Source organism: Peromyscus eremicus, chromosome 23, assembly GCF_949786415.1.
Source record: "Peromyscus eremicus chromosome 23, PerEre_H2_v1, whole genome shotgun sequence".
Classification (NCBI taxonomy): domain Eukaryota; kingdom Metazoa; phylum Chordata; class Mammalia; order Rodentia; family Cricetidae; genus Peromyscus; species Peromyscus eremicus.
Window position 1 is genome coordinate 12,828,485 of NC_081438.1, and position 26,116 is coordinate 12,854,600.

The 26,116-nt window shown below is 48.8% G+C and overlaps 1 protein-coding gene across 4 annotated transcripts in view; it reads right to left on the reverse strand.

Moving 5' to 3' along the window:
- The window catches only part of Camkk2 (calcium/calmodulin dependent protein kinase kinase 2), a 52,195-nt gene that overhangs the window by 21,710 nt on the left and 4,369 nt on the right, over window positions 1-26,116 (reverse strand). For all 4 annotated transcript variants that reach the window (XM_059249873.1, XM_059249872.1, XM_059249875.1 and 1 more), the window contains exons 2-7: window positions 14,280-14,804; window positions 10,913-10,960; window positions 9,363-9,416; window positions 8,679-8,730; window positions 5,340-5,473; window positions 481-517 (exon numbers count right to left, since the gene is read on the reverse strand). In XM_059249873.1, the coding sequence (XP_059105856.1) occupies window positions 481-517; window positions 5,340-5,473; window positions 8,679-8,730; window positions 9,363-9,416; window positions 10,913-10,960; window positions 14,280-14,747 (793 nt within the window). In that variant the 5' untranslated portion in view covers window positions 14,748-14,804. The remainder of the gene's footprint in view (window positions 1-480; window positions 518-5,339; window positions 5,474-8,678; window positions 8,731-9,362; window positions 9,417-10,912; window positions 10,961-14,279; window positions 14,805-26,116) is intronic.

A 26,116-nucleotide genomic window follows, 5' to 3' on the forward strand; every position in this document is an offset into this window, starting at 1 on the left:
CAAAGCCTTTCCCCAGATGTACCACGGCCAAATCCCTGACATTCAGGTGTTAAATGGTCATCTCCTATATGAAGTGGTCTGTCCACTTTCTCTGACATCACCTTAATTAATGACCCTTAATATATCTAAAGTTCTCATGTATTCCTCAACACTGTCTTTCCTGTCTGGGATATCAGCTGTACAGGTCTCTTTCTTATCACGCTATCTATCCTCAGGGCCTGTAACAGTTCTGAACGTACAACAGGTGCTCCAGAAAGAACTGCAAATGAAGACACAGGAGATCCAGATGTTCAAAGTCCCAGCAAGAACTCCCTCCCAGGCTCTGCTTTAAGCCAGGCAGGCGGGCTCCTGTGGGGACCAGCTGGACCAGGAACGAGGCACCTGTCCTCGGTGGTTCCGGGGCTGCAGCTATGTGGAGGGGACACCCGGGCATTGGCAAATGCAGCTACCTCAAGTGTGGATGGAGGAAAGCAGTCTTACCCATGTACAGATGGTCCTCGTTGGGGTCATCCAGGACCTGATGGCACAGCCGGCCAGTGACAGGAGCAAGGGGAGAAAGAACAGACATGAGCAAGAGGAAGTGGAAGTGTGTGATGGTGTGTGCCCACAGAGGGGTACACTTCCTGTCCTTCCTCATCAGGGAGGAAGACAGAAATTCCCAGAGTATCATTGTAGCTAGAGTTTTCCTGCCTGGCCCACAGTCAGGACAAATCTCTCTCACCTGCCAGTTCCACAGCCGCTCAGACCCGACCAAGTAAACACAGAGACTTATATTGGTTACAAACTGTATGGCCGTGGCAGGCTTCTTGCTAACTGTTCTTATATCTTAAATTAATCCATTTCTATAAATCTATACCTTGCCACATGGCTCGTGGCTTACCGGCATCTTCACATGCTGCTTGTCATGGCAGCAGCTGGCAGTGTCTCTGACTCAGCCTTCCACTTCCCAGAATTCTTCTCCTCCTTGTCCTGCCTATACTTCCTCCTGCCTGACTACTGGCCAGTGTTTTATTTACTAACCAATCAGAGCAACACATTTGCCATACAGAACATCTCACAGCATGTCATAGCCAAGTCCATCTAGCCTCAAGGTCTGGAACACCCTGAAGAGAAGAACAGCAGGAAGGAGGAAGTCCTCCCCAAAATGTCCCACACCTAGATGCCAATCCAGCCCATCTCCAAGGAACAGGTCCTGGTTTTGGGGTAAAAGTTCAACCCTGCCGGGAGATGGTGACACATGCCTTTAATCCCAGCACTCGGGAGGCAGAGCCAGGCAGATCTCTGAGAGTTGGAGGCCCAAAACCTGGTCTACAGAGCGAGATCCAGGACAGGCTCCAAAACAACACAGGGAAACTCTGTTTCAAAAAAACAAAAACAAAAAAAGTTCAACCCTACTTGAACTCAAGCAGCCCCTCCATGAAGTGGACCCATACCCCCCCCACCTTAGCAGGACATGTCTCCATGCCTGTTCCTGCCTCTGATGGGCAGGTCCCAAGATGTCCACCTTGACTGTCTTGGTGATGTCTCATAAGTGCTGGACACATAGTAGGTACCGAAGAAACACCTGATATATAAACAAACAGAATGGCTGCTTGGTCTTGCTAAGTTGGGTGGAAAGATCGGATGCACGGGGTACTGGGGAGAAAACTGATCCCACTAGGACTCTCGGCTACCTGCAGACCATGCACCCCGGGGCTTCCGCTAAGATGGGCAACTCCAGCATCGGAGAATTGAGATCAGAAATGGCATCAGGAAAGAGAATAACAGCTTGCAGCTACTCTCTCTTTTTTGAGGAGAGGCCTGGGCAAGACCCCTGGCTAGACTAGGCCTCCAATCTCTTCCACGTGACTCACCTTCCCCAGCCACCCAAGATGCACAGGACTGCAGGTACAGCTGAGCAATCCATCTCAAGGGAAAGTTAGACCCAGGGTCCACCTAGAGTTCTGTAGCCTCTAGGCAAGGGCAATGGGCCCTAGGCAAGGATTGGCAACAGCAGCCGCCATCTCCCATAGGCAGGGATATGTTCCCCAAATATTGAGGCTCTGGGCCCTGACACACGATGTTCCTTTCCCTGCAATGTCCTTCTCTGTTGTCTCTGCTGACCAGGAAATGGCTGAGGCCACTTCAAAGATCACTTTCTCCACCACGTCTTCCAAGCCCCATTCACATAGCCAAGACCATCCTTTCCCGGGTCAGTGACAAGCTGGGCCAGAGGTGCTCCAGACTGGATCTGCCTCTCCTGGAGATCCCCAAATCACCTCCGGGGGTGGCTATTAAATGGAAACTATTTTTACTTTAAGACAACAGGGCTGGAGAGATGGCTCAGTAGTTAGGAGCACTGGCTGCTCTTCCAAAGGTACTGAGTTCAATTCCCAGCACCCACACCATCTATGAGATCTGGTGCCTTCTTCTGGCATGCAGGCATACATACACACAGAACACTGTATACATAATAAATACTAAAATTTAAAAAAAAAGACTAAGACAACATGGGCCTTCCCACTCTCTTTCTCTACTTGCATCCAGGGTCTAGAAGGCACAAAATAGTATCGCAGCGGGCTGAGGGCCAAAGCAGACCTAGAATCCAGATGCCTTTTAGTAAGACAAATGGTTAAAAAAGAAAGAAAGAAAGAAAAAGAATAATAACAACCAGCAGCAGTAAAAGTGTAAAAATAATTCTTCTTCATTTTTTGTTTTGTTTGTTTCAGAGAACATACGACCCAGTCGGTAAAGCGCTTGCTTTACAAACACAAGGACATCATTCTAGTCCCCGGAGCCCATAAGAAAGCTGGTGAGGGCTAGAGAGATGGCCCAGGGGTTAAGGGCATGCACGGTTCTTGCAGAGGACGGAGTTCCCGTTCCCAGCACCCACATCATACAGCTCACAACCACCTCGAATTCCAGTTCCAGGGGATCTGACACCTCTGGCACCAGCAAGCATGTGCACATACCCTATCACATACACATGGCACATGCCTTTAATCCCAGCACTCGGGAGGCAGAGGCAGGCGGGTCTCTGTGAGTTCGAGGCCCGCCTAAGCTACAGAGTGAGTTCCAGGAAAGGCACAAAGCTACACAGAGAAATCTTGTCTCGAAAAACCAAATAAATAAATAAATAAATAAATAAATAAATAAATAAATAAATAAATAAATAAATAAATCTTTTTTAAAAAGTGAAGCACAGTGGCACCTGCTTGTAATCCCAGTGCTGAGGACACATAGACAGGTAGATGCCTGGGGCTTGCTGGCCAGACAGACAGCCTCGTTGGCGAACTCTAGGCTAGAGAGACCCTGCCTCAAATAAACAAGGTGGACAGCACTTCCTGAGGATAGACAACCAAGACTGACTTCTGTTCTCCATGTGCAGGAACACACGTACACTCACCTACATAAATACACTCAAGCACACACACAAACAAAATAGTTACTATTCATAAAAGATGTATTATTCTTGCCGGGCGGTGGTGGCGCACACCTTTAATCCCAGCACTCGGGAGGCAGAGGCAGGCAGATCTCTGAGTTTGAGGCCAGCCTGGTCTATAGAGTGAGTTCTAGGACAGCCAGGGCTACACAGAGAAACTCTGTCTCAAAAAACAAAAAACAAAAACCAAATTTTTTTTTATCACATATATTGTTTTTCTTTTTTATATTTAAAATTTTTTTCTTATTCATTTTATACACCAACCCCACATTCCCCTCTCATTTTTCCTCCCGCTCCCGGGCTATTACTTTTCAATGAATAAAATTTTGACAATTTACATTTTTGTTTTTTGGTTTTGTTTGTTTTAAGACAGGATCTGTAACCCGGGCTGACCATGAACTTCTGATTTTCTTGCCTCCACCTCCATCATTGGGATTACAGGTATGCACCACCATGTCCAGCTCTGATTTCTATTTTAATGGGATACATATGAATAAGGGTAACCAATGAACAGCAGCACATTGAGGTCTGCTGAGGTCAAAAATGGTATGTCCCTTACAGGCTCAGGTGTGGAAGGCCCAGTCCCCAACTGGTATATTGTTCTGGGTAGTGGTAGAGCTAGGTGAATTCAAAGGCATGCATCTTGAAGATATCTTCCCTGACTCACTCTCACTCTCTATCTATCTATCTATCTATCTATCTATTTATCTATCTATCTAACTATATCTCTATCTATCATCCATCTATCTATCCCATCTGTCTGTCTATCTCTCTCTCTCTTCATCTATATCTATCTATCTATCTATCTATCTATCTATCTATCTATCTATCATCTATCTATCTATCTATCTATCTATCTATCTATCTATCTATCTACCTCCTTCCTATGTTTCTGCTCTGCGTCAGCCTTAACACAATGAAACCGGAATAACATGAACTGTAAACAGCCTTGAGCTGAAATCAATCTTTCTTCCTATGAAGTTCTTTTCCAAGTATTTGCTACAGTGACTAAAAGCTAACACCAAGTTTTCCAGAATTTAAAGTGCATCGAGCCATCTTGAGACAAAAAAAAAAAAAAAAAAAGAAAAAAAAAAGCCAGCATGAGAACTGCTAAACTGAAGCAGAGATTGGCTAAATATAGGATGGGCTGAGTCCAGCTCCTCCAGTGTTTATAAACGAAGGTTTACTGGAGCACAGTCATGACTTCTTACTGGTTTGTTTGTTTGTTTTTGAGACAGGCTCTCACTATGTAGCCCTGGCTGGCCTGGAATTCATTCTCTCTGCTGGGTCGCCCTGGAACTCACAGAGATCTGACTCCTCTGCCTTCTGAGTGCTGGGATTAAAGGTGTGCGCCACTACACCCAGCACTACTGTTTTGCTTTGTTTAAGTTATTACTGTTACTGTTTAAATTATATCCTGTGTGTGTTTATACCACCACAGTGCAGACGTGGACGTCAGAGGACAACTCTGTGGAGATAGTTCTCCCCTTCCACCTTTATGTGGGTTCCGGGGCTGGAACTCAGATCACCAGGCTTTCTTCCTTCATCAGGTATCAAGGGCCTCTGCCCACTGAGCGGTCTCACAGGATTTCACTTGTGTGGAGCTACTTCTGTGTTCCAACTACCTGTGCATCTAGTAGAAAAACCCACCAGCTTCCAAGAGAAAGAAGTTGGTAAAGAACAAGCCTCGGAACTCTCAGCCTCAACTTTCCCATCTGTAAAATGGGAGCGATCAGCAGTCTTGAGGAAGTGACAGCAGCATGAAGCAACAGTGTGAGGGTATGTGAGGCAACAAGGTCCTCAGCCTGGAGGCAGCCATCTACTGTGCCCTGACTCTCTAGGGATCTTAGCAATGAGGAGTTTAGATAGTAACAAAGCTGGGTGGGGCTAGGCCATCGGCCTCACCCTCCCTGCTCACCTCCACCAGCTTCACCACGTTGGGGTGGTCCAGCTTCTTGAGGATGGCGATTTCCTGGTACACCTGCTCGATGGGGCCCCTGGGCTGGACACAGCCCCCTGGAGCTGGGCGAGTCCCTCGGGGTGGGGGACGGCCTGCAGGAAGCACAGAGTTAGGGTAGAGACCTTCTGCAGAGGGCAGCTGCTAACGGACAAAGGGCAAAGGACTTCTGGGAGCTGGGAGCAGCCTTCTTCTCTTTACGCTTCCCCCGCTACTAGAAATCAGGGAGACGGGAGTCCCGGCCCTCCTCCTGTTCACCCTGTCGATCCCTTTTTCTGGCCACATGCCCAACCCAAAAGGACCGAGGCTCACTAGTCTGGTTCAGCTATCTTAACGTTCCCAACATCCCAGGACTGCGCAAACCAGGATGTGGTGAGGCACCCCTGAAATCTTAGCACTTGGGAGGGAGAGCCGAGAAGACCAGACGTTCAAGGTCACCCTTGACAACACACCAAGTACAAGGCCAGTCTGAGTTACTCCAGATGCTGTCTCAAAACAAAACAAACAAAAAAACCAAAAACAAATCCTCCGGTAAATCAATCACTTCTCTTCTTCGGGATAAAAGAGACAGAAACATGATCCCTCTCCTCAAGGCAGGAAATGGTACGAATGTACCAGAAAGCCAGAGAGAAGAAAAAAACAACAAAAAACCCACGAGTCAGTGAGAGAAAAGGGAGACAGCCCTGCCGGGATGGCGGGTTACTCGTCAGTCAGTTGTAAGGATGTGAAACCCAACTGTGAAAACCGCTGTATCCCACATCCTGTGTGAGGAAGCCCGTGAGGCTCGGCGGCACAGGACGCAGCTGTGACCAAGCCTGGGCCAGGACAAGGTGCAGATTCGGCTGTTGAAAAGGGTGTACAAGGCAGGCCACTGAGGTGAGCCTCGGCCTGTAAAGCGACCACGGTGGGGGCCGGAGGAGTACCACACCTGTCAGCCATCACTCCGGGAGCTGAGCAGGAGGATCCACAGGTTGAAACCGTCCTTGTCTCAAAAACAAAAAACGAGGGCCAGGCATGGTGGTAGCTGGGATTACAGGTGACTGCCACGCCCACCTGCAGCCTGGCTTTTACGTGGGTTCTGGGAATCCCAACTCCATCTTAACGCTTACATGGCAAGCTCTTTTTCCACTGAGCTAGCTCCCCAACTCCTGATATTATTTTATTTATTTATTTTTGAGGCAAGTCTTGCTCTCCTGAAGCTTTCTATGTAGACCAGGCTAGCCTTGAAATCAGTCCCACCTACTTCTGCCTGCCAAGTGCTGGGGTTTAAGAAGTACATTACCATGTCAGGCCCAGTATGTGTTAAAAAAAAAAAATTCAACATTTTAAATGTGTGAGGTTCTGTTTGTTTGGTTGGTTTTTTGAGACAAGATTTCTCTGTACAGCCCTGGCTGTCCTGGAACTCACTCTGTAGACCTGGCTGGCCTCGAACTCATAGAAATCCACCTGCCTCTGCCTCCCAAGTGCTGGGATTAAAAGGTGTGCATGACCACTGCTCAACTGGTTTTCTTTTCTTTCTTTCTTTCTTTTTTTTTTTTTTTTAATTATTCTTCTTTCTCATGGGTGTGCTTTTATGAAACAGGGTCCCATGCAGCTGTGGCTGGCCTTGTATTCCCGATCCTTCTCCCTCCAGTTCCCGAGTGCTAGGGTTACAGGCACGTGCTCCCTGCATGCTGATTATTTTAGCAGTTTTTAGGACCATCACCACTAGATAACTGCAGAACATTTTTTGTTGCTCTTTCCAAAAATCTCATTCCTCCTCCTGCTGATCTTCTTTTGTTCTCATGGATTTGCATCCCGGTATTTTTTAGAAACGGCATTATATTGTAAGTGACTCTGTGTGTCTGGCCTCTTTCACTTAACATGCTTTCAACCAAGTAACATCAGAAATTAGTGCCCTATGGTGGCTGAATACTAATCTACCAGATGGGTATACATTTTACTTACTCATCGGTTCAGGGCCACCAGGGATGTTTCCCCCCCGAACGAACGAACGGATATTGTGAATAGTGCTGCTAGCCACGTGCACGCACAAGCTTTTGTTTCTTTTTCTCTCTCTTGGATACTATGGAGAAGTTGCTGGGTCCGAAAGTGTGATGACTAGTGTTGTTAACTAGAAAGAATCTAGAATCCCCTGAGAGATGGCCTCTGGAGGATTATCTTGATTACATTAATTGAGGTGGGAAGGCGGATCCACTGTGGGTGGCACCAATCCCTGGCTGGGATCCTGCAGCTGTTAGTGGAGAAAAGGAGCCTACATACACACTGTCCTTCACTCTTCTCTGCTTCCTGACTGTAGATACAATGGAACCAGCTGCCTCTAGCTCCCATCTCGCAGACACCCCAAGTATGAGCCAAAGTGAAGGATTTCATCTAAAGCTGGTTTTGTTGATCTTTTATGAGAACATCAGGAAGAGAAACCAAGACATATGGTAAAGCTTTTTTTTTAATTTATTTTGTTCATGTCCATGCTCAGCTTGCTTATTTATTTATTATTTGTTTGTTTGTTTGTTTGTTTGTTTGTTTTGGCATGTATATGCCACAGAATGAAGGTGGAGGTCAGAGGGCACCTTGCAGGCTTCTCTCCTACCCTGTGATCCCTGGGGATTTAAACTCAGATCATGAGGCTTGGAGGCAAGTGCCTTTACTGATGAGCCATCTCTCTAGGCCTCAGATTCACCTTTTTTTTTTTTTTTTTTTTTTTTTTTTTTTTTTAAAGATTTATTTATTTATTACATATACAGTGTTCTGTCTGCACGAATCCCTGCAGGCCAGAAGAGGGCGTTAGATCTCATTACAGATGGTTGTGAGCCACCATGTGGTTGCTGGGAATTGAACTCAGGACCTTTGGAAGAACAAGCAGTGTTCTTAACCTCTGAGCCATCTCTCCAGCCCTTTTTTTTTTTTTTTTTTTTTTTTTTTTTTTTTTTAAAGATTTATTTATTTATTACATATACAGTGTTCTGTCTGCACGAATCCCTGCAGGCCAGAAGAGGGCGTTAGATCTCATTACAGATGGTTGTGAGCCACCATGTGGTTGCTGGGAATTGAACTCAGGACCTTTGGAAGAACAAGCAGTGTTCTTAACCTCTGAGCCATCTCTCCAGCCCTCAGATTCACCTTTTAAACTCTTAAATAAAAATGAATCAGGACCCACGGCAAGAAGCTCAGCACCGCTCTCAGGGGAAGCTCTGTGCGGGATGTAGTGTCTTCCCCCGCGTGTCTCTGCAGGACATCACGTTCACCCGGCTCTGTCCAATCTCATCTCAGCCCCCTCAGGACACAGCCCACAACACTCACGTGGAAAGCCAGCCTGTCGGATCAGCTTCTTTTTGGACAGCACTTTCATTGCCTGCAGAAGGACAGACCACCCCCCAAGTCCAGTTAACGGGAGCAGGGAGGGAGACGAGGCTCTCTCCTCCTCCAGCCTCCCACTGAGCTCCCAGGGCTCGGTGCCTCGGGACAAGGCAGTGAGAGCCTAGTGACCGGCGGAGCAAGCTGGGCCTGGGCTGTGCGGAGACAAGACTCCTGGAGTTGTGCCAGTGCCAACCCTGGAGGTTCCTGGTGAGCAGACCCAGCTGGGAACCCCTGAACTTCATGACTCCTGCCACTGAGTCAGACAACTGAGCCAGAGCGATGGGCCGGGAAGGGGTATGATGGCTACTTGCCCAAAGTCATGTTGGGCAAGTTAATGCATGTTAGAACCAGGGTTTGAACCTAACTGGACTGACCCCAAAGCCTCAGTAACAAGGGTACTACTATGTCCATCTACTGCCTTGTTCTTGGGGCTATGGAAGAGGCAGAAAGGGCAGCTCAGAGCAAGGGTATGAAAGACACTTGCTCAGCCAATCCCTTCCCTGCCCCATTTCTCCATCTGTAAAATGGGAGCATCGTTCCCTTCTAAAAGCCCTGACAGTAGAATGGGCGAACGCATACCCTAACCATGCTCGGAGCTGTCCTTTGGATGGGGATGGGGATACTCACATAGTAAGTATTGTCGTTCTCATTGTAAGCCAGCTTGACCACACCGTAGGAGCCCTGGAGAAAGGAGGGGCCTGTGACACAGTGGCCAGAGCAGCGCTCTGTGAACCGAGGGCTCTGACAGGCTACAGACTGCAGCTCACTGGGCCAGGGGACCCGGAGACTGCCTTCTGTCAGACTTTCCAGTTCTGCAGTCTAAATCGGCTGCCAACATTTAAATGGAAGGGACTAATGTAAAAATCCAGGTTTGAAAAACCTGGGGGGGGGAAGAAAGAAAAAGAAAAAAAAAAATAGCTGGACAGTGGAAACACACGCCTTTAATCCCAGCACTTGGGAGGCAAGGGCAGGCGGATCTCTGTGAGATGGAGGCTAGCCTGGTCTACAGAGTGAGTTCCAGGACAGCCAAGGCTACATAGAGAAACCCCGTCTCAAAAAAAAAAAAAAAAAAAAAAAGAAAGAAAGAAAGAAAGAAAAAATCTGGGAAAGTCTGGCCAAACACAGACCTTATTTCCATACAAAAACAGTTTATCACAGACTCATCACCCCACCCCGCTCTCCAATCTAGCCTGCTTCACTCACGGAGCCTCACTCCATGGCCTAGCAGTTAGCTTCGGCCTTTACTACTTCCTATGGTCTTACGGTTGGTTGGTTAGTCCACCCTGGCCAGTGATATTACTAACTTATCCTCTGTTAGCACTTCAGATGTTAGCCCCTGCAATAATACTAACAAAAATAAACGAAAAACAGATGGTAAGGTCTCTCATTAGGGGGAGGAGGGGAGTACCATTAACGGGACTGGCACTGTCACCATGGTAATTTAGGATTTCTCTGGAAGTTTTCTGAACTTTTGCAGAAGCACATCTAATTTTAACATTAAATGTAAAATAAGTGAATAAATAAGTTTGGCGTGGTGGTGCACACTTTTAGTCCTAGCTCTTGGGAAGTAGAGGCATGTGGATCTCAGTGAGTCTGAGGCCAGCCTGGTCTACATAGTAAGTCCTAGTCTAGCCAGGACTACATAGCGAGACCATGTCTCAAAAAAGGTATTTTTTAAAATAAGGCTGGTGAGACGGCTTACTAGTTAAAATGCTGGCCACACAAACGTGACCTCAAATCCCAGCACTGACATAAAAAACAAGGTGTGGTATCGCACACCTATCATCCCAGTGCTGGGTCGGGGGGTAGGTAACCACAGAAGAATACCTGGGACCTGATGGCCAGCTAGTCTTGCCGAATCTATGAGCATCAGGTTCACTGAGAGACTGTGTCTCAAAGAATAAGGTGGAGAGGTACCGAGGAAATACATGCTGACATCAACCTTTAGCCTACACACACCCATGCACACACGTGCACACACACACACGTGCACACACATGCACACACACACACACACACACACACACACACACAAGACCATGAACAGTAAACACTTTCACCCCACCAGCCTTGCCTCCAAAGGTCCCTCTCCTCGCCCAGCCCTCCTGGTTCCCTCTGGAGTGTCAGGGACACCCCTGGTCACGGTACAAAGGCAGCCCAACTCCTGGACCATTTACCTTTCCAATTTCATCCTTCAGCGTATACTGATTCAGCTGCACACAGTCCTGGAAAGCAAGACAGGACACAGGTGAGGTGACTCTCACAGGAGCTGAAGATGCCTGTGTCACAAATAAAGGGACACATGTAACCAGGACTCGAGTCCACAGAGTCCCAGCAGTTGGGAGGCTGAGGCAGGAGAATCCAGACTTCAAGGCCAGCGTTGGCTACTTGGCAAGCCTGAAGGTGACCTGAGCTATACAAGACGATTTCAAAAACCAAAACAGTAATGACTACACAATTGGGAAACACCCCCACGCTCCCGCCCAAAACATCATTCGTACTGGAATGGGGAGACGGCCCAGGTGGTACAGTGCTTGCCGGACAAGCAGGAGGACCTGAACCGGATCCCGAGAACCGACATAAACAAGGCAGGTATAGTGATACACATCTGCGGTCCCAGCCGTCGGAAGGTGGAGACAGGAGGATCCCTGGGGCTCACGGCCAGCCAACCAACAAACTCTAGGTCCCTGTGAGAGATTGCTGTATAAGAACAAGACGACCTTCATCTGTAACTTTACAGGAGGTGATCTCTGGTCTCCATATGCATTCCCACACACGCGCACCAGTGCACACGTGAACACCAACATACGAAGAGTGTGTGTGTGTGTGTGTGTGTGTGTGTGTGTGTGTGTGTATGTGTGTGTGTGTGTGTACATATATATATATTCATGGGGGCACACTAGGGATCAAACCCAGGGCCTTGTGCATGCCAGACAAACACTTTACCACTAAATTGCACCCTCAGCTACACAGCTAAGGTCCTGTGTCAGAGGGAGAGAGAGGGAGGGGGAGAGAGAGAGAAGGAGGAAAGGAGGGAGGAGGGAGGAGGGAGGGTGGGAGGGAGGGGAGATTCAGAAATTATATATTATACAGACTGAGCAGGTTGTACTTATGTATTTAGGGATATGTATATATGTAACAATAACCAAAGAAAAAGCGCCATGAACTGGAGAAAGAACAGGTTGGGCGGGTACATGAGAGGGGTTAGAGAGGAAAGGGAAGGGGGACGTGATATAATTTCAAAACGTAAAAGGTTATTATTCAAAATTGAGCAAAAGATCTGCACAGAAGTTTCCTTAAAGATGGATAAATGGCCAACAAGCATGAAGAGTCACTGAGGAAAAGCACGTGAAAGCCACGGCAGGCCAGCTAATGAAGACAGGCGCTGGGGAGAAGCAGCGCACACACAACTTCCCACATGGCTGCCAGAACGGAAGTGGGCGAGCGGGCAGCGTCTCCTACTTCCAGGCTGGCCTCAAAGCTGATATTTAGGGCCAGAATGTGGCGGCCACGCCTTTAATCCCAGCGCTCGAGAGGCAGAGCCAGGCAGATCTCTGTGAGTTCGAGGCCAGCCTGGTCTACAAAGCGAGTTCCAGGAAAGGCGCAAAGCTACACAGGGAAACCTTGTCTCAAAAAACCAAAAGACAAAAATAAAAGAAAAGAAAAGAAGAAAAAGGAAAACCTGACTGATACTTGGCTGGGCTGACCTTGAGCTGCTGGTCCTCCTGCCTCCATCTCCTGGGATTACAGAAGTCCATCACCGTGGGTGCTAGAGGTTGAACTCCGGGCTTTGCCCACGCTAAGCGAGCACTCTGCCAAGTGAGCCACAGCCTACCAGCTGTTTCCTAACATACACCTTCCACAGGACCCACCATTCTGCTTCTAGGACTACCCAAGAGAAATGATTTGGTATAAGAAGGAGCCGACAACAGCAAGCCATGCTGGATGAGCCTTAATCCAGCCCGCAGGAGGCAGAGGCCAGCCGGGATACAATGAGATCTCATCTCAAAAAAAAAAAAAAAAAAAAAAAAAAAAAAAAAAAAAAAAAAAAAAAAAAATTTAAATAAATAAGTAAGTAAAATAAATCAACCACGAATATACGTCCCTCAGCGTCTGTAGGGGCTGCACAACCCTGAAGATACCAGGCATGCGAGAGCTCAAGTCCCTTCAAGACAATGGCACAGCACTGTGTTAGCACAGAATAGAATCTTCATACAGCCTCTCTCGCTTACATTTTGGCACTAGGAAGTCGAGAAAGCCCTTCTGGTCTGGAGCTCACTATCTAGAGGCAGGGGGATCTCTGTGAGTTCGAGGCCAGCCTGGTCTACAGAGTGAGTTCCAGGAAAGGCGCAAAGCTACACAGAGAAACCCTGTGTCGAAAGACAACAACAACAAAAAGATATAACGTTGACATGTATGAAACTGTCAAAGAATAAATAAAAGATACCCTGTTAGAAAAATCTGACACTGGGCTGGAGAGATGGCTCAGTGGTTAAGAGCACTGGCCTTGAGCTTGCAATGATCCTCCTGTCTCCGCCTCCCGAGTTCTGGGATTACAGGTACACCTCATCACACCCAGCCCTCTTCCCTGACATCTTATTTTATCTCTGTTTGTGTGTGTCTGTGGAGGATGTCCCCACAGGTCAGGAAAGGGCATCAGATCCTCCGGAGTCGGAGTTAAAGGCGACTGTGAGCCTCCATGTGGGTGCTGGGAATAGAACTCGGGTCCTCTGTAGGGGCAGCCATCCTTCCATTGAGCCATCTCTCCTGTTCCCAAACACACACTCTGAACCATTTCCAAGTTCCTTATACATTTAATACCGTGTCAGTGTTATGTAAGGCACTCGACTCTAGGCCTCAGAGGCAGTAACTATTTAAATTATCATTTAATGACAAGAAGAAATAGCCCGCGTAGGCTCACAGAGCTGCAAATTTTTTTTCCTTCTCAATATTTTTCAAGGTTGGCTGGATCTGTAGCTATTGGGGCCAAGAGTGTACCCGATGGTGTGGATTAATCTCAAAATCATTATGCCGGAGAAGAAAACTGAGCTAAAAAAAAAAAAGAAAAGAAAAGAAAAGAGCGCTCCAGCAATGAACCTGCTGACATAAAATCCTAGAACTTGCAAACTAATCTAAAACATTATAAAAAAAAAAAAAAAAAAGCGGTTCCGAATGCCAGGCATGGCGGCACACACCTGTACAATCTCAGCGTTCGAGAGGCTGAGGACAGAGGGTCATGGAAAGTTCAAAGCCAGCCTGGGCTACATAGTGAGATCCTGTCTCAAAGACGCAGTTCAACCGTTACTGGGGAAGAAGCAGTGAAGGGTGGCTCCTCCCTCAGCCTACAGGAGACACCCTCCCTCGGTCTGCACCACAGGAAGCTTACCCAGGAGTGGTCAAAGAGAAAAATGAATGTTTGTGCAGCTGAAATGTGAAGGGGTTGTGTGTTCCCTTTCTTTTGAGACTTCATGCCCGTCTGTAGCCTCCACTGTCCTTCAGGTCATCCTCCCGTCCCCACCTACCCCCACCTCACAGCTCACGAACCTGCAAACCTGTGATGGAGACGTGGTGAGACTCCACTGTGGGCCGCCGGGGCATCCGGGGGGAGGACTGTGGGGAGCTGGGTGGCGAGTAGGACAGGGATGGGCAGATGCAGCGTCCGTTCATGTCCAGGCTGCTGCCGGAGGCTGGCCCACCCTGGGACCGCTCCTGCAGGGACATCTTGCGACCAGAAAGTAGAGGCCGTGCCTCAGATTCCGAGGCATCCAGGGGCAGTTCCTGGTCATCAGCCTCCAGAGGCTGGTCCCGGGCCAGGCTGAGGTCCACACCCTGGCCTGGCTCACACTCGGTAACCACAATGAAGGATTCCATGCCCAAGTGGATGCTTAAGGACGAGAGTCCTCGCAGGGCCTCGCAGGGCTTCTGGCTTTCCCGGCTGAGACCCCCGCTTCCCAGTTCATCCTGGGGGGCCGCCCGGTCACTGGTGGGCTGGCTAGAGACACATGATGACATGGTGTGTGTACCGACTTCATCCGCCAGGCCGGGGCACTTCCATCGGCAGCCCGGCTGCTGTAGAAAGAGAGAAAGGGTCAGCCAGGCAGGGACAGGAAAGCGAGTCGCTCCCTCTGGACCAGGCTAGTGTCTGCTTTGTGTCTCCTTGAAACTTGCAGCCCAGCATGGCGGTATAACCCTTGGGAAGCTGAGGCAGGAATACCACCAGGAATTAAAGACCAGCCTGGGCTACATAGTATGCTCCAGGCTAGCCTGAGCTACAGAGCAAGACTCTGTCTCAAAATAAAAAAATAAAAAATAAATGTGCAGCCAGTTGTGGTGGTACATTCCTATAATCCCAGCTCTCAGAAGGTGGGAAGAGGAGTTCAAGACCTGCCTGGACTATACAACAAGAGCTGTATTTGAAAAAAGAAACTATTGCAAAATAGGATGTGATATGATCTCCCAGTCCATGCCAAAAAAAAAAAAAATGTATTCTTTGAAGGTGGGAGAGAATGTTCCATGATTAAGAATTACGAACACTTGCTACTCTTCGAGAAGACCTGGGTTTGATTCCCAATACTACACCCATATGGTGGCTTATAAACATCAGTAACTCCAATTCCATGGGGAACTGATACCCTCTTCTGATCTCCAAGAACATCAGGCACACATGAGGTGCACAGAAATATATACAGGCAAAAGCATTCACACACATTAAAAAAAAAAAAAAAAAAAAAAAAGCAATGTACTCTTTGCATTCCTTCTCACACACCATGACAAGGAACCCAAATTCACTTCCCATTGGAAACAAGTATAAGGAGCCCCAAGCCCCAAGAGATTCCCTGTGGGCCCTAATAGGATTGGCAGCTATGGGCAGTGCCACTCAGTGGGGGTCTGGGTCTACCACCACCTGGCTCCCCAGTCCCCACTTTTCTTTCCATCAAGCAAGAATCTATGGGGGCTGAACAGTAGCTCAGTCAGTGGCAGCCAGCTGGCCTTGCATACACAAACTCCTGGGTTTGATCCCCAGCACCACATACAATAGCGTGGCGGACCACATACAATAGCGTGGTGGGACAGCCTGTAATCCCAGCACTTGGAAGTGGAGGCAGGAGATGAGAAATTCAACGTCATGTACTTAAACTACATAATGAAATTTGAGGTCAGCTTGAAATACATGAGACTCTGTCAGAGAGAGAGAGAGAGAGAGAGAGAGAGAGAGAGAGAGAGCATGGTGGCTCACACCTTTAATCCCAGAGGCAGAGGCAGACACATCTCTGAGCGTGAAGCCAGACTGGTCTACACAGCAAGTTCCAGGACAGCCAAGGCCACAGAGAGACCCTGTCTCAGGAGAGAGAGAATAATAAGTGAGGTCTCTTGATTTTTTGATATGTGTAGGAATGTGTATGAGTTGACATGTGTATACGTGTATGTTCAGAGGTCAGAGGTCAACCTCAGTTGTCAAAGAACCTTTCCACCTGGCCAGTGGTGTGGCACACACCTTTAATCCCAGCACTCGGAGAAACCCAGTCTCGAAAAGAAAAGCAATCAAATAAACAAAGAAAAAAACCTCTCCACCTTGGTTTTTTTGTTGGCAGTAGAGGTGGTGGTTTTTAATTTTTTAAATAATAATAATAACAATTGTGATTATTATTATTGGTTTTTTTGAGACAGGGTCTAGGTTTCTCTGTGTAGCCCTGGCTGTCCTGGAACTCACTCTGTAGCCCAGGCTGGCCTCAACCTCACAGGGATCTGCCTGCCTCTGCCTCCTGAGTGCTGCGATTAAAGGCGTGCGCCACCACAGCCTGGCTTTAAATTATTTTATGTGTATGGCTGTTTTGCGTATATTTGTATGTGCACCACATGTGTGATGGGTGTTCAAGAGACCAAAAAAGGGCACTAAAATCACAGGAACTGGAATTATGGGTGGTTGTAAGGTGCCATGTGTGTCCTGGGAATTGAACCCAGCCAGGTCCTTTTAACCAATGAGTCATCTCTCCAGCCCTCCAACCTTGTTTTTGGACACAGGGTTTCTCAGTAGAACCTGAGGTCTCCAATTAGACCAGGCTGGCTGGTGAGCAAACCCTGAAAGCCAGCCGATCTCCGTCTCCCCTGCTCTGGGCTTGTGAGCATGTGCTGCCCTGAGTGCTGGGCTCAAGCTCAGATCGCTGACTGCGGTATCTCTGTAGCCCAGGCTGGCCTCGAACTCTCAGAGATCTACCTGCCTCTGTCTCCCGAGTGCTGGGATTAAAGGTACACGCCACCAACCACCCCTGACTGCGGTATCTCTAAAGTTCCTGTTGACTTCTCTTTAACTAGTAAAATTATCTGGTGCAAAGGAGAAAGCTCAGCAGTTAAGGGCACCTACTGCTCCTGCAGAGGACCCGGGTTCGATTCCCCGGCACCCATGCCTCTAACTCCAGTTCCAAGGGATTTGATGCCTCTGACTGCCACAGGCACAAGACTAACACACACACACACACACACACACACACACACACTGCCACAGGCACAAGACTAACACACACACACACACACACACACACACACACACACACACACACGCACACACACAGTTTTTTTTAATTAGTAATTATCTGGACTATTTTTTACATGCTAGATAGGCTAAATGAAACCCTTCTACCTGTATCTGTCATGTCATGTTCCATGACTGAGGCAGACGTCTCCCACGGACTAGTAAGACGTCACAAACAGCATCACGGATGTGCTATCAGACCTCTGTACTGTAAGTGGGTGGGGGCTCCAGGCCAGCTCGGGCTATAGACTGAGACTTTGTCTCAAAACAAGCAGGCTGAGGAGATGGCTCCGTGGTAAGCCTGACTGTCCTACAAGGACAAGAACCTGAGTTCAAACCCCAGGCACCACCTAAGAAACCAAGATGGCTGCCTGCCTGTGGGTGGGTCCTCAAAAAGTTAAAAGACTTTCCACGTGGTCCATCCCTAAGGGCACACCCCAACAGCACTAGACACTGTAGCTCAGAGAAGGAAGTCAGCAGATGAACAGAGGTCCATACAATGGAAAACTCCGAAGCCATAAAAGGGCCAGAAGCACCGGCCGTGACTGCAACACCCATCAAAGCTGAACACATCATGCCAAGGGCAAGGCCAGTCCCAAGAGGCCCTTATGTATTGCATAATTCCGGGGAAATGAAATTTCCATACTAGGCAAATCCACGGAGCACTCCGGGGGCCAGGAGGTGCAGGTTTTCATCCTGGTGAAGATGTCTCGGAACTAGACAACAGTGGGGATTTCACAACCCCATGCATGTACGAAATGCAATGAACTATTGATCTCAGGAGGGTTCGTCTGCCGGGCAGGGTAGCACATACCTTGATTCCCGGCATTCCAGAGACAGAGGCAGGAGGAGCTCTGTGAGTTCCAGGCCATTCTGGTCTACATAGTGAGAACTGTCTCAAATTCAAAAGGAAAAAAAAAAGGGGGGGGGGAATTAATTAGAGGGCTGGGGTACAGCTTGCAGCTTGAGAGGATTGGAGAAGACCTCTACCCCCAGCACTGCGCCTCCTCCCCCCAAAAAGTCAATTTTATGTCACATGAACTTTTATATCAATTTGAGAGAGAAGAGACCGACACACAGCTGCAGGTTGTCAATCCTCAGCGTCGCGGGGACAGAATATTAACCTTTGGCTCGCGTGTGTTTGACAAATTCTGGTGGACAAATGTCACAGGCACTGCTGGAGCTACGTAAGGGCATCCACAAATGGGCGGGCAGCTGTGTGCTAATCAAGGAGGCTCTCTCTGGGTGCTGTGAGACCAGTGGGTGCTGGCAGAGATGTGAGGGAAGAGAATGGCCTCCCGGGTCACCCGGGTAGAAGAGAACCTTGAGAGGAAGGTGTAAAAGCGGCGCGCACTCAGGGCTCCCTCAAGGACCCCGCCAAGACACGATAACGTTGCCTGGCCCTCTTGAAATCATCCATTCAGGATTACTTGCAAAACATCTACTGTGTCAGGCAAGGTGGCTGGGACTCCTCCAATCAGAAAAGCCTCGGCATTCCTGGGCCTGACATGTGCCCACTCATGACTTAAAAAAAAAAAGTGGTGGGTTTTTCTTGTTTGCTTGCTTTATTTATACTTATCTATCATCTATCTATCTATCTATCTATCTATCTATCTATCTATCTATCTATTGTTTTTTCAAGACGTTTCTTTGTGTAGCCCTGGCTGTCCTGGAACTCGCTCTGTATGCCAGGCTGGCCTCAAAACTCAGAGAGCCACCTGCCTCTGCCTCTCCAGTGCTGGGACTAAAGGTATACACCACCACCTCCCGGCTGGTTATTTGTTTTAAGAGAGAAAAAGAGTATGAAGGTGGGTAGGGAGGACCTGGGAGGAATTGAGGGAGGGGGAAAAAATGACAAAAATATATTGTATGGAATTTATTTTTAACAAAGAAAGAATCCCCAACAAAGAGCTGAAAGGATGGTTCAGTGGGTAGGAGTGTCTGCAGCACAGCCTGAGGGCCTGAACTCCAATCCCAGCACACCCCTTAAAAGCTGGGTGTCACCTCACGGCACCTGCAACCCCAGCACTACGAGGGCAGAGACAGGGTATGCCACAGCTGAGGGCACCACAGAGGCCGTCAGGAGCTGGGGCCCTGCCCTGGCGTCCCTGTCAATGGACGAGTCTACCCAAGTCCCACACTCTCTGCAGTCTGGCTGCTGTTATTTTACGTATCCTTTGGTGATGCTCCTCTTCCTGGCTGGAAGTCCACACAGTCCACACAGACAGGGCCTACCCTTTTCCCAGCTTGCCATAGCCTCTCCCTGCCTCAGTCTCCTGACCTTTAAGATGGACACCGTCCAGATAATCATGGGGAGCAGATGAGCCCTGCACTCAGAACACACGTCTGAAGTGGTAAAAAAAAAAAAAAAAAAAAGCTATTCCCCTTCAATACAATGCCTACGAACAGAGGGGCTGCGTTCCAGAATGTTCCGGAGCAACTACTGTCCCAGTGAGTCCACCTGCTCTTGTGTGGATTCCGCCACCCTGAGGAGAGACAGGCGGCCTGTCCTTCCTCTCAGAACCACCTCTGTTGGGGCTACAAGTGTTCCTGAAAAGAAAACGAGGCTTGGCAGGGCCTGTGAGAATCAATGGAGCTTTTTTTTTTTTTTCTTCTTCTTCCTTGCCAACAGAAAAACAATTGCTTATCGATCTCTACTCCAGGCCAAGGACACCAAGCCATCCACCCCCAACAAAGCTGCTTTTTAATCAAGTCTCCTTGGCCAAGCCGGTGTCTGGCCTGGGCCTCCCTCGCCACCGCCTCTGACGCAGGCTTGGCCTTCAAGGTCTGAAGGAAGGAGGAGAACAGAAACACCCAGACACAGGCTAGGGCTGCCTGGGAAGACAGGCAGGTCCGGGTCTAGGGAAGAGACGAACCAGAGAAGGCCAAGAGGGCTGTGTAGAAGGATCCTGTCCCGTCCCTACCATCTCAGCCAGTGTTCTGACTTGTTTAGGGGCCAGAGATCCTAGGAGAATCTAACGAAGCTACCAACACGTCTCTAGCAGAAAATTGAACGTAAAGACAGTGGTTTAGCATAAAAAGACGGTGCTGAAGTTGCTCTAAGCCCAGCAGGCTCCAGGCATGGAGTAACTCCGCTCGGGTGTTAAGCCCTCTGCAAGGAGGGGCAGGATGGGAACACAGGATGGAAGAGGACCTTCCTACGGCACTGGGTTTGACAAAATGCCAGCAGTCCTGGGCTGGCCTGGCCTGGCCTAGCCCCGCAGTTCCCCACGGATCGCAAGCACTGCCCCGCCCAGAAGGCCCTCCTCACTCCAGGGCACCCAGCGGAGCGACCAGACCCTTCCTGGAGCAGATGGAGCGAGTGCCGGGCCAGGATGAGAGGAATGTTCCTTCCTGTGCCAGAAAGCCAAGTGGCACAGGCCTACAGGAAATGCCTGGCCATTTCCATTTCCTGGGGGCCGTTTCCAATCAGCAACTACTGCCTGCCAAATGCTGAGCTGAGCTGAGCTGAGCTGAACCACTATGGGGCTGTGCGACAACTCAGCTGGTGAGCCTTGAAATCAGGGACACATCTTCCTCCAAGTCCCTCAGGGTCCTTAGGGCCCCTCTTCCCTGGCACTCCAGGACATAAAGGACCAAGTAAGCTCCACAGATCCTACCAAGACCAGGAATGATGTCATCCCTGGAATCAGGAAAGGACCTAATCAGCCACATCTTCTGTCGCCTGGGGAAACTGAGGCCCAAGGCCCTTAAAGGAAATTCATTCATTTGTTCTTTTAACAAGCAATTAGGGATGAGGCTCAAATGCAGACCAGGCATGCAAGAAGCCCTGGGTTCAGGCCCCAGAACGGCAAAACCAGGTACCGTGGTGTACGCTGTGATACTCTGGAGGTAGAGGCAGGGGCATTAGAAGCTGTTCAAGATCTCAAGGTTCATTCTCAGCTACATAGTAAAAAATTTTTTTGGAGAGGGGAGCAGTTTTTACAGGACAGGGTTTCTCTGGCTGTCCTGGAACTCACTTTGTAAACCAGGCTGGCCTTGAACTCAGAGATCCACCTGCCAGCACTGGGATTAAAAGCACGTGCCACCGCCACCACCCTACACAGCAAGTTTGAAGCCAGCCAGGGTTACACAGTGAGGGCATGTCTCAAAAATCAAACACAGAACCAAACGGTCCAAGAAAAACTCCAAGTGACTATGGAGGAACTACTGTGTGGTTTCTGTTGCAAAGGACCGACAGCCTGCTGAACATTTAGCTTTGTTTTGTAGACAGGGTTTCTCTGTGTAGCTTTGGGGCCTGTCTTGGATCTCACTCTGTAGACCAGGCTGGCCTCGAACTCACAGAGATCCGCCTGGCTCTGTGAGTTCATCCGAGTACTGGGATCAAAGGCGTGCGCTGCCGCTGCCACCACCACACCACCGCCCGGCTCCCTTTTCCTTTTAATTAAAATTAAAAAAAAAAAAAAAAATTGAGACAGAGCATGTGGCACTGTGTGGCACAGGCTACATTTGTGATCCTCCTGCCTCAGCCTCCTGACTGTTAGGATTATAGGTATGTGCCACCACAGCTAGTCAACCAACCACCCCACCAAGCAAGCAAACAAAAACCAGGAGGAGACCAGGGAGAAGGCTCCCTCGGTACAATGCCTGCTGTGCAAGCGTGAAGACCTAGAGGTCAGCCCCACAGCACCCTCCTAAAAAAAAGCCTGGGGTGAAGGCGCACGCCTTTAATCCCAGCACTCGGGAGGCAGAGGCAGGCGGATCTCTGTGAGTTCGAGGCCAGCCTGGTCTACAAAGTGAGATCCAGGACAGGCACCAAAACTACACAGAGAAACCCTGTCTTGAAAAACCAAAACACAAAACACAAACCAACAAACAAAGCCTGGTGTGGCTGCCAAGGCCCTGTCTCAAATGATCAGGGTGAAGAGTGACCAAGACATCACTATCAACCTCTGGCTTTATAGACACACACAGACACATACACACAGAGAGACAGACACAGACACAGAGACAGACATAGACACACACAGACACAAACACACACACACATACACAGACACACATACAGAGACAGACAGACAGACAGACACACACACACACACACACACACACACATACAAGGTAACAAAATTACCCACACCTCTTAAGCACTCAGGCAATAACTCACAGTGATTTTGGTCAGGCTGTAGGCCATGTTCCATGACCTCCCTTTCCCCACATCCCACACCTCACAACCTGCTTCACCATTCCAAGTGTGTGAGCCTACAACCCCAGCTTTAAGAGTCGAGCAATGTGGAGAGATGGCTCAGCGGTTAAGAGCACTGCCTGTTCTTCCAGAGGTCATGAGTTCAATTCCCAGCAACCACATGGTGGCTCACTACCATCCGTAATGAAATCTGGTGCCCTCTTCTGGCCTGCAGGTGTATATGCAGACAGAACACTGTATACATAATAAAAATAAATCTTTAAAAAAAAAAAAAAAAAAAAAAAAAAAAGAGTCGAGCAATGTTTGCAGTCTAGGCACACGCCTCCACAGTCATCCTTCTTAATTCTTCACTTTACCAACAGAAAACAAGGGCTTAGATGGCAAGATGGCTCAGTGGGTAGGGACCTGCTGCCAAGTCTGATGGCCTGAGTTTGATTCCTGGAACCCTTATGGTGGAAAGAGAGAATCAACTCCCAAGGTGTCCTTTAACTTCCACACTCACACTGTGGTATGAGCACATGAGTTCATGAACAGACACACACACACACCACACACACAAATGTATTTTGTTTGTTTGTTTGTTTGTTTGGAGACAGGGTTTCTCTGTGTAACCCTGACTGTACTGGAACTCACTTTGTAGACCAGGCTGGCCTCGAACTCACAAAGATCCGCCTGGCTCTGCCTCCCAAGTCCCGGGATTAAAGGCGTGCGCCACCACCGCCCGGCAACAAATGTATATTTTTAAAAAATTGCTGATTTCCCTAGCATCACACAGTAGTTTCAAGCAGAGCTCAAATAGTCCAGTTTTGTTTTGTTTTGTTTTGTTTTGCCGAGGTGCCTGAGGCGGAACTCAGGGCCCCTGTACATGCAGAGCAAGGACTTGACCATGGTGCCACAGCCAACAGCCCTGGTCTGCATTTTCCAAGAAAACAAAACAAAACAAAACCTAAAAGTTATGGGCACAGCCTTGCAGAGGTCACAAACTGTGTCCTGAGTAAAATACAGGCCGGGTCAAAAGCGTCTCAAAGAGGCATGCATAGGCCTTCCTGGGAACCGTCCGAGGGGAGACCAAAGGCAGCGGCCTCCAACTGTACCAGCAACAAACGCCCAGACTCGGCAGAGCAACACAGCTTGACTAACTGCAGAGTGAGGCTTTGAACTCACCACTGAATTCTCGGGCCTAGAACTTTCTAGAAGACAGCTGGCATTCAACAAATGTAAGCTGGAGGTTGTATATTTCAAACATCCCAAGGCCAGTCCGAAGGTCAGATGCTGTCTTTAGCCGGCCTAGAGTCTGCATTCCTTTAGGCTGAGAACGGCAATCCTCTAGTCTGGGAACACATCCTTCCACGTGAGACACCCCCGTGGAGCTGACCCCAACACCGCTTTCAGGGCCTCATCCACGACTCAAAACTGCCCAACTAGGCATCCACTACTCTGGTCAAGTGATGGATTCAAGAGAACATACGTGACTCAAGGCAGTGTACGGGTCTTACTGTGCGATTTTGCTTGTTAAGTGTTAAAAGGGGGGCAAGGTTCTTTCTGTCGAATTTAGGGCTGTGCGGAATATCCATGATGAGGGTGTGGGGAGAACCCTGCCGTAGAATGAAGCCCACCAAGAAAGAAGAACGATGGATGGAAAACTGATTTGGCACCCAGATCCATCCGTGCCTGCAGCCCACGTGCCCCAGCGTTTTTGATGACTTGAACCAACAGAGCGCATCACTTCCCAGAGACTTTGACAAAGAACAGACTGACAGATCAGCTCCTCACACCCGAAGGCGCTCATGCAGACCAGACTGCTCCACAGCTGCCTGGTCCCTTATACCCCAGGCAGCCTTCACGCTGACGGCTAGGCAGAAAACACCACCTACCATGTTTTGTTTTGTTTATCTTAGAGAAAGAAAACCTCAGCGATGGAGAAGACCTGAGGAGCTGGCTAACTTGGAAGAAGCCTGCTGCAGAATCGCATCCCGATAGCCACAGCTGTAACAGCTGCTGCCGTGGCAATTCTTGAGACGAGCTGTCTGGGATGATTGGCATCATATACTAAGCCTATGTCGACTCATGAGTTGTCATGATAACCTTACGATTCCCTACTTCACCAGTGAGGAGATGGAGGTGCGGAGGACACACAGCTAGGGGATTTTAGGGAGGGCGCAGGTGGGAACGCACACTAAACAAAATCGAAGCAAAGGCTTCTTCCGCAGCCACGCGGCCAGACTCCCTGACTGCGGACTAGAGAGACAGATGTCCTCGGCAGTTAAGAGCACTTGCTGCTCTTACAGAGGACCTGAGTTCTGACCCCAGCACCCATGTCAGGCAGTTCCAGGGCATTCGACGTTCTCTTCTGGCCTCTGTGGGCACTGTCCTACAGATGGCATTTATTCACGCAAATATACACATAAATTAAGGAAATAAAAGCCAGGCAGTGGTGGCACACACCTTTAAGCCCAGCATGGGAGGCAGAGGAAGGTTAATCTTTGGTCTACAGAGAGAGTTCCAAGACAGCCAGGGCCACACAGAGAAAACCTGTCTTGAAACATTGAAACACCACCACTACCACCTCACAAAAAAAGAAAAGAAAGGAAAACAAAAACTCCTTGACAGGCTTTAACTTGTACTAAAAACAAATTTGAATTTTTCTTTTCTTTCTTTCTTTTTTTGGTCTTTTGAGACAGGGTCTCTTCACATAGACCAGGCTGAGTTAGAGATCCACCTGCCTCTGCCTCCTGAGTGCTAGGATTAAAGGTGTGCACCACCACCACCACCACTAAGGCTTCAAATCAGAATTTCTAATGTCATCACGGTAACTAAACTCTTTCCACTTTCCCTGCTAACTGTAGTCCAAGGCATCATCTGTTACTAAATAAAAAAAAAAAAGGTGACTATAATTTCACATCCAAACTGACATGTTGAAGAGCTTACTCACTGCCCACTGCTTCAGCAATCAATGTAGTGGCTGGGGGGGGGGGGGGCTGCAGGTAGGGATGCTAAAAGCCAGGGCAGTTGAGACAAGACAGGCCAGCAGGCACAGACTAGAGCCAGAGGTCCAGACCTTTGCAGCCCAGGGACCGAGACCCTGCGTGACCAAGGAGTTTCTGAGTCCCTGCTGGCCACTTTTAGGGATCTGATGGGTCACATATCATTGAGAGAACAGGACAATCCTATCTGTGGTCAGGCTTTGAAGGCCTTGAAGATACAGGAAAGGACAAACACGTGAATGAGTATTACGGTGAGTGTCTCGGGGGAATCGGAACTAGAGGTGAGAAGCAGAAGCCCTTATCCCTTCCTTGAACTTTCCCGACTGACTCTCCCTCCCCGTCTTCCACTGAAGCGAAGGAAGAGGCAGACATAAATGGAATTTCAAACTGTCAGGGGAAGGAAGAGGTCCACTCCATGGATGCACAGCCTGACCAATCAGGGGTGGGGGCCCCAGCTTGGCACCCACCACAGGCATCCCTGTTTCACCCACCCACACCTCTCTCCCTCCCTCATCCCTGCTTGTCTAGAGATGGTTTAATCCACCTCCGTCCCTCTCCAGCCTCCAGTATACATGCCCCCCGCACCCCTGCCACCCAAGCAGGGACAAGGCTAGAAACCAGGTGTATAGGGCCACCTGTCCCTCACATCTGGACCCAGAATGGGTATTGAGGTCTGAGATGAACCTAAAGGCAATCTCTC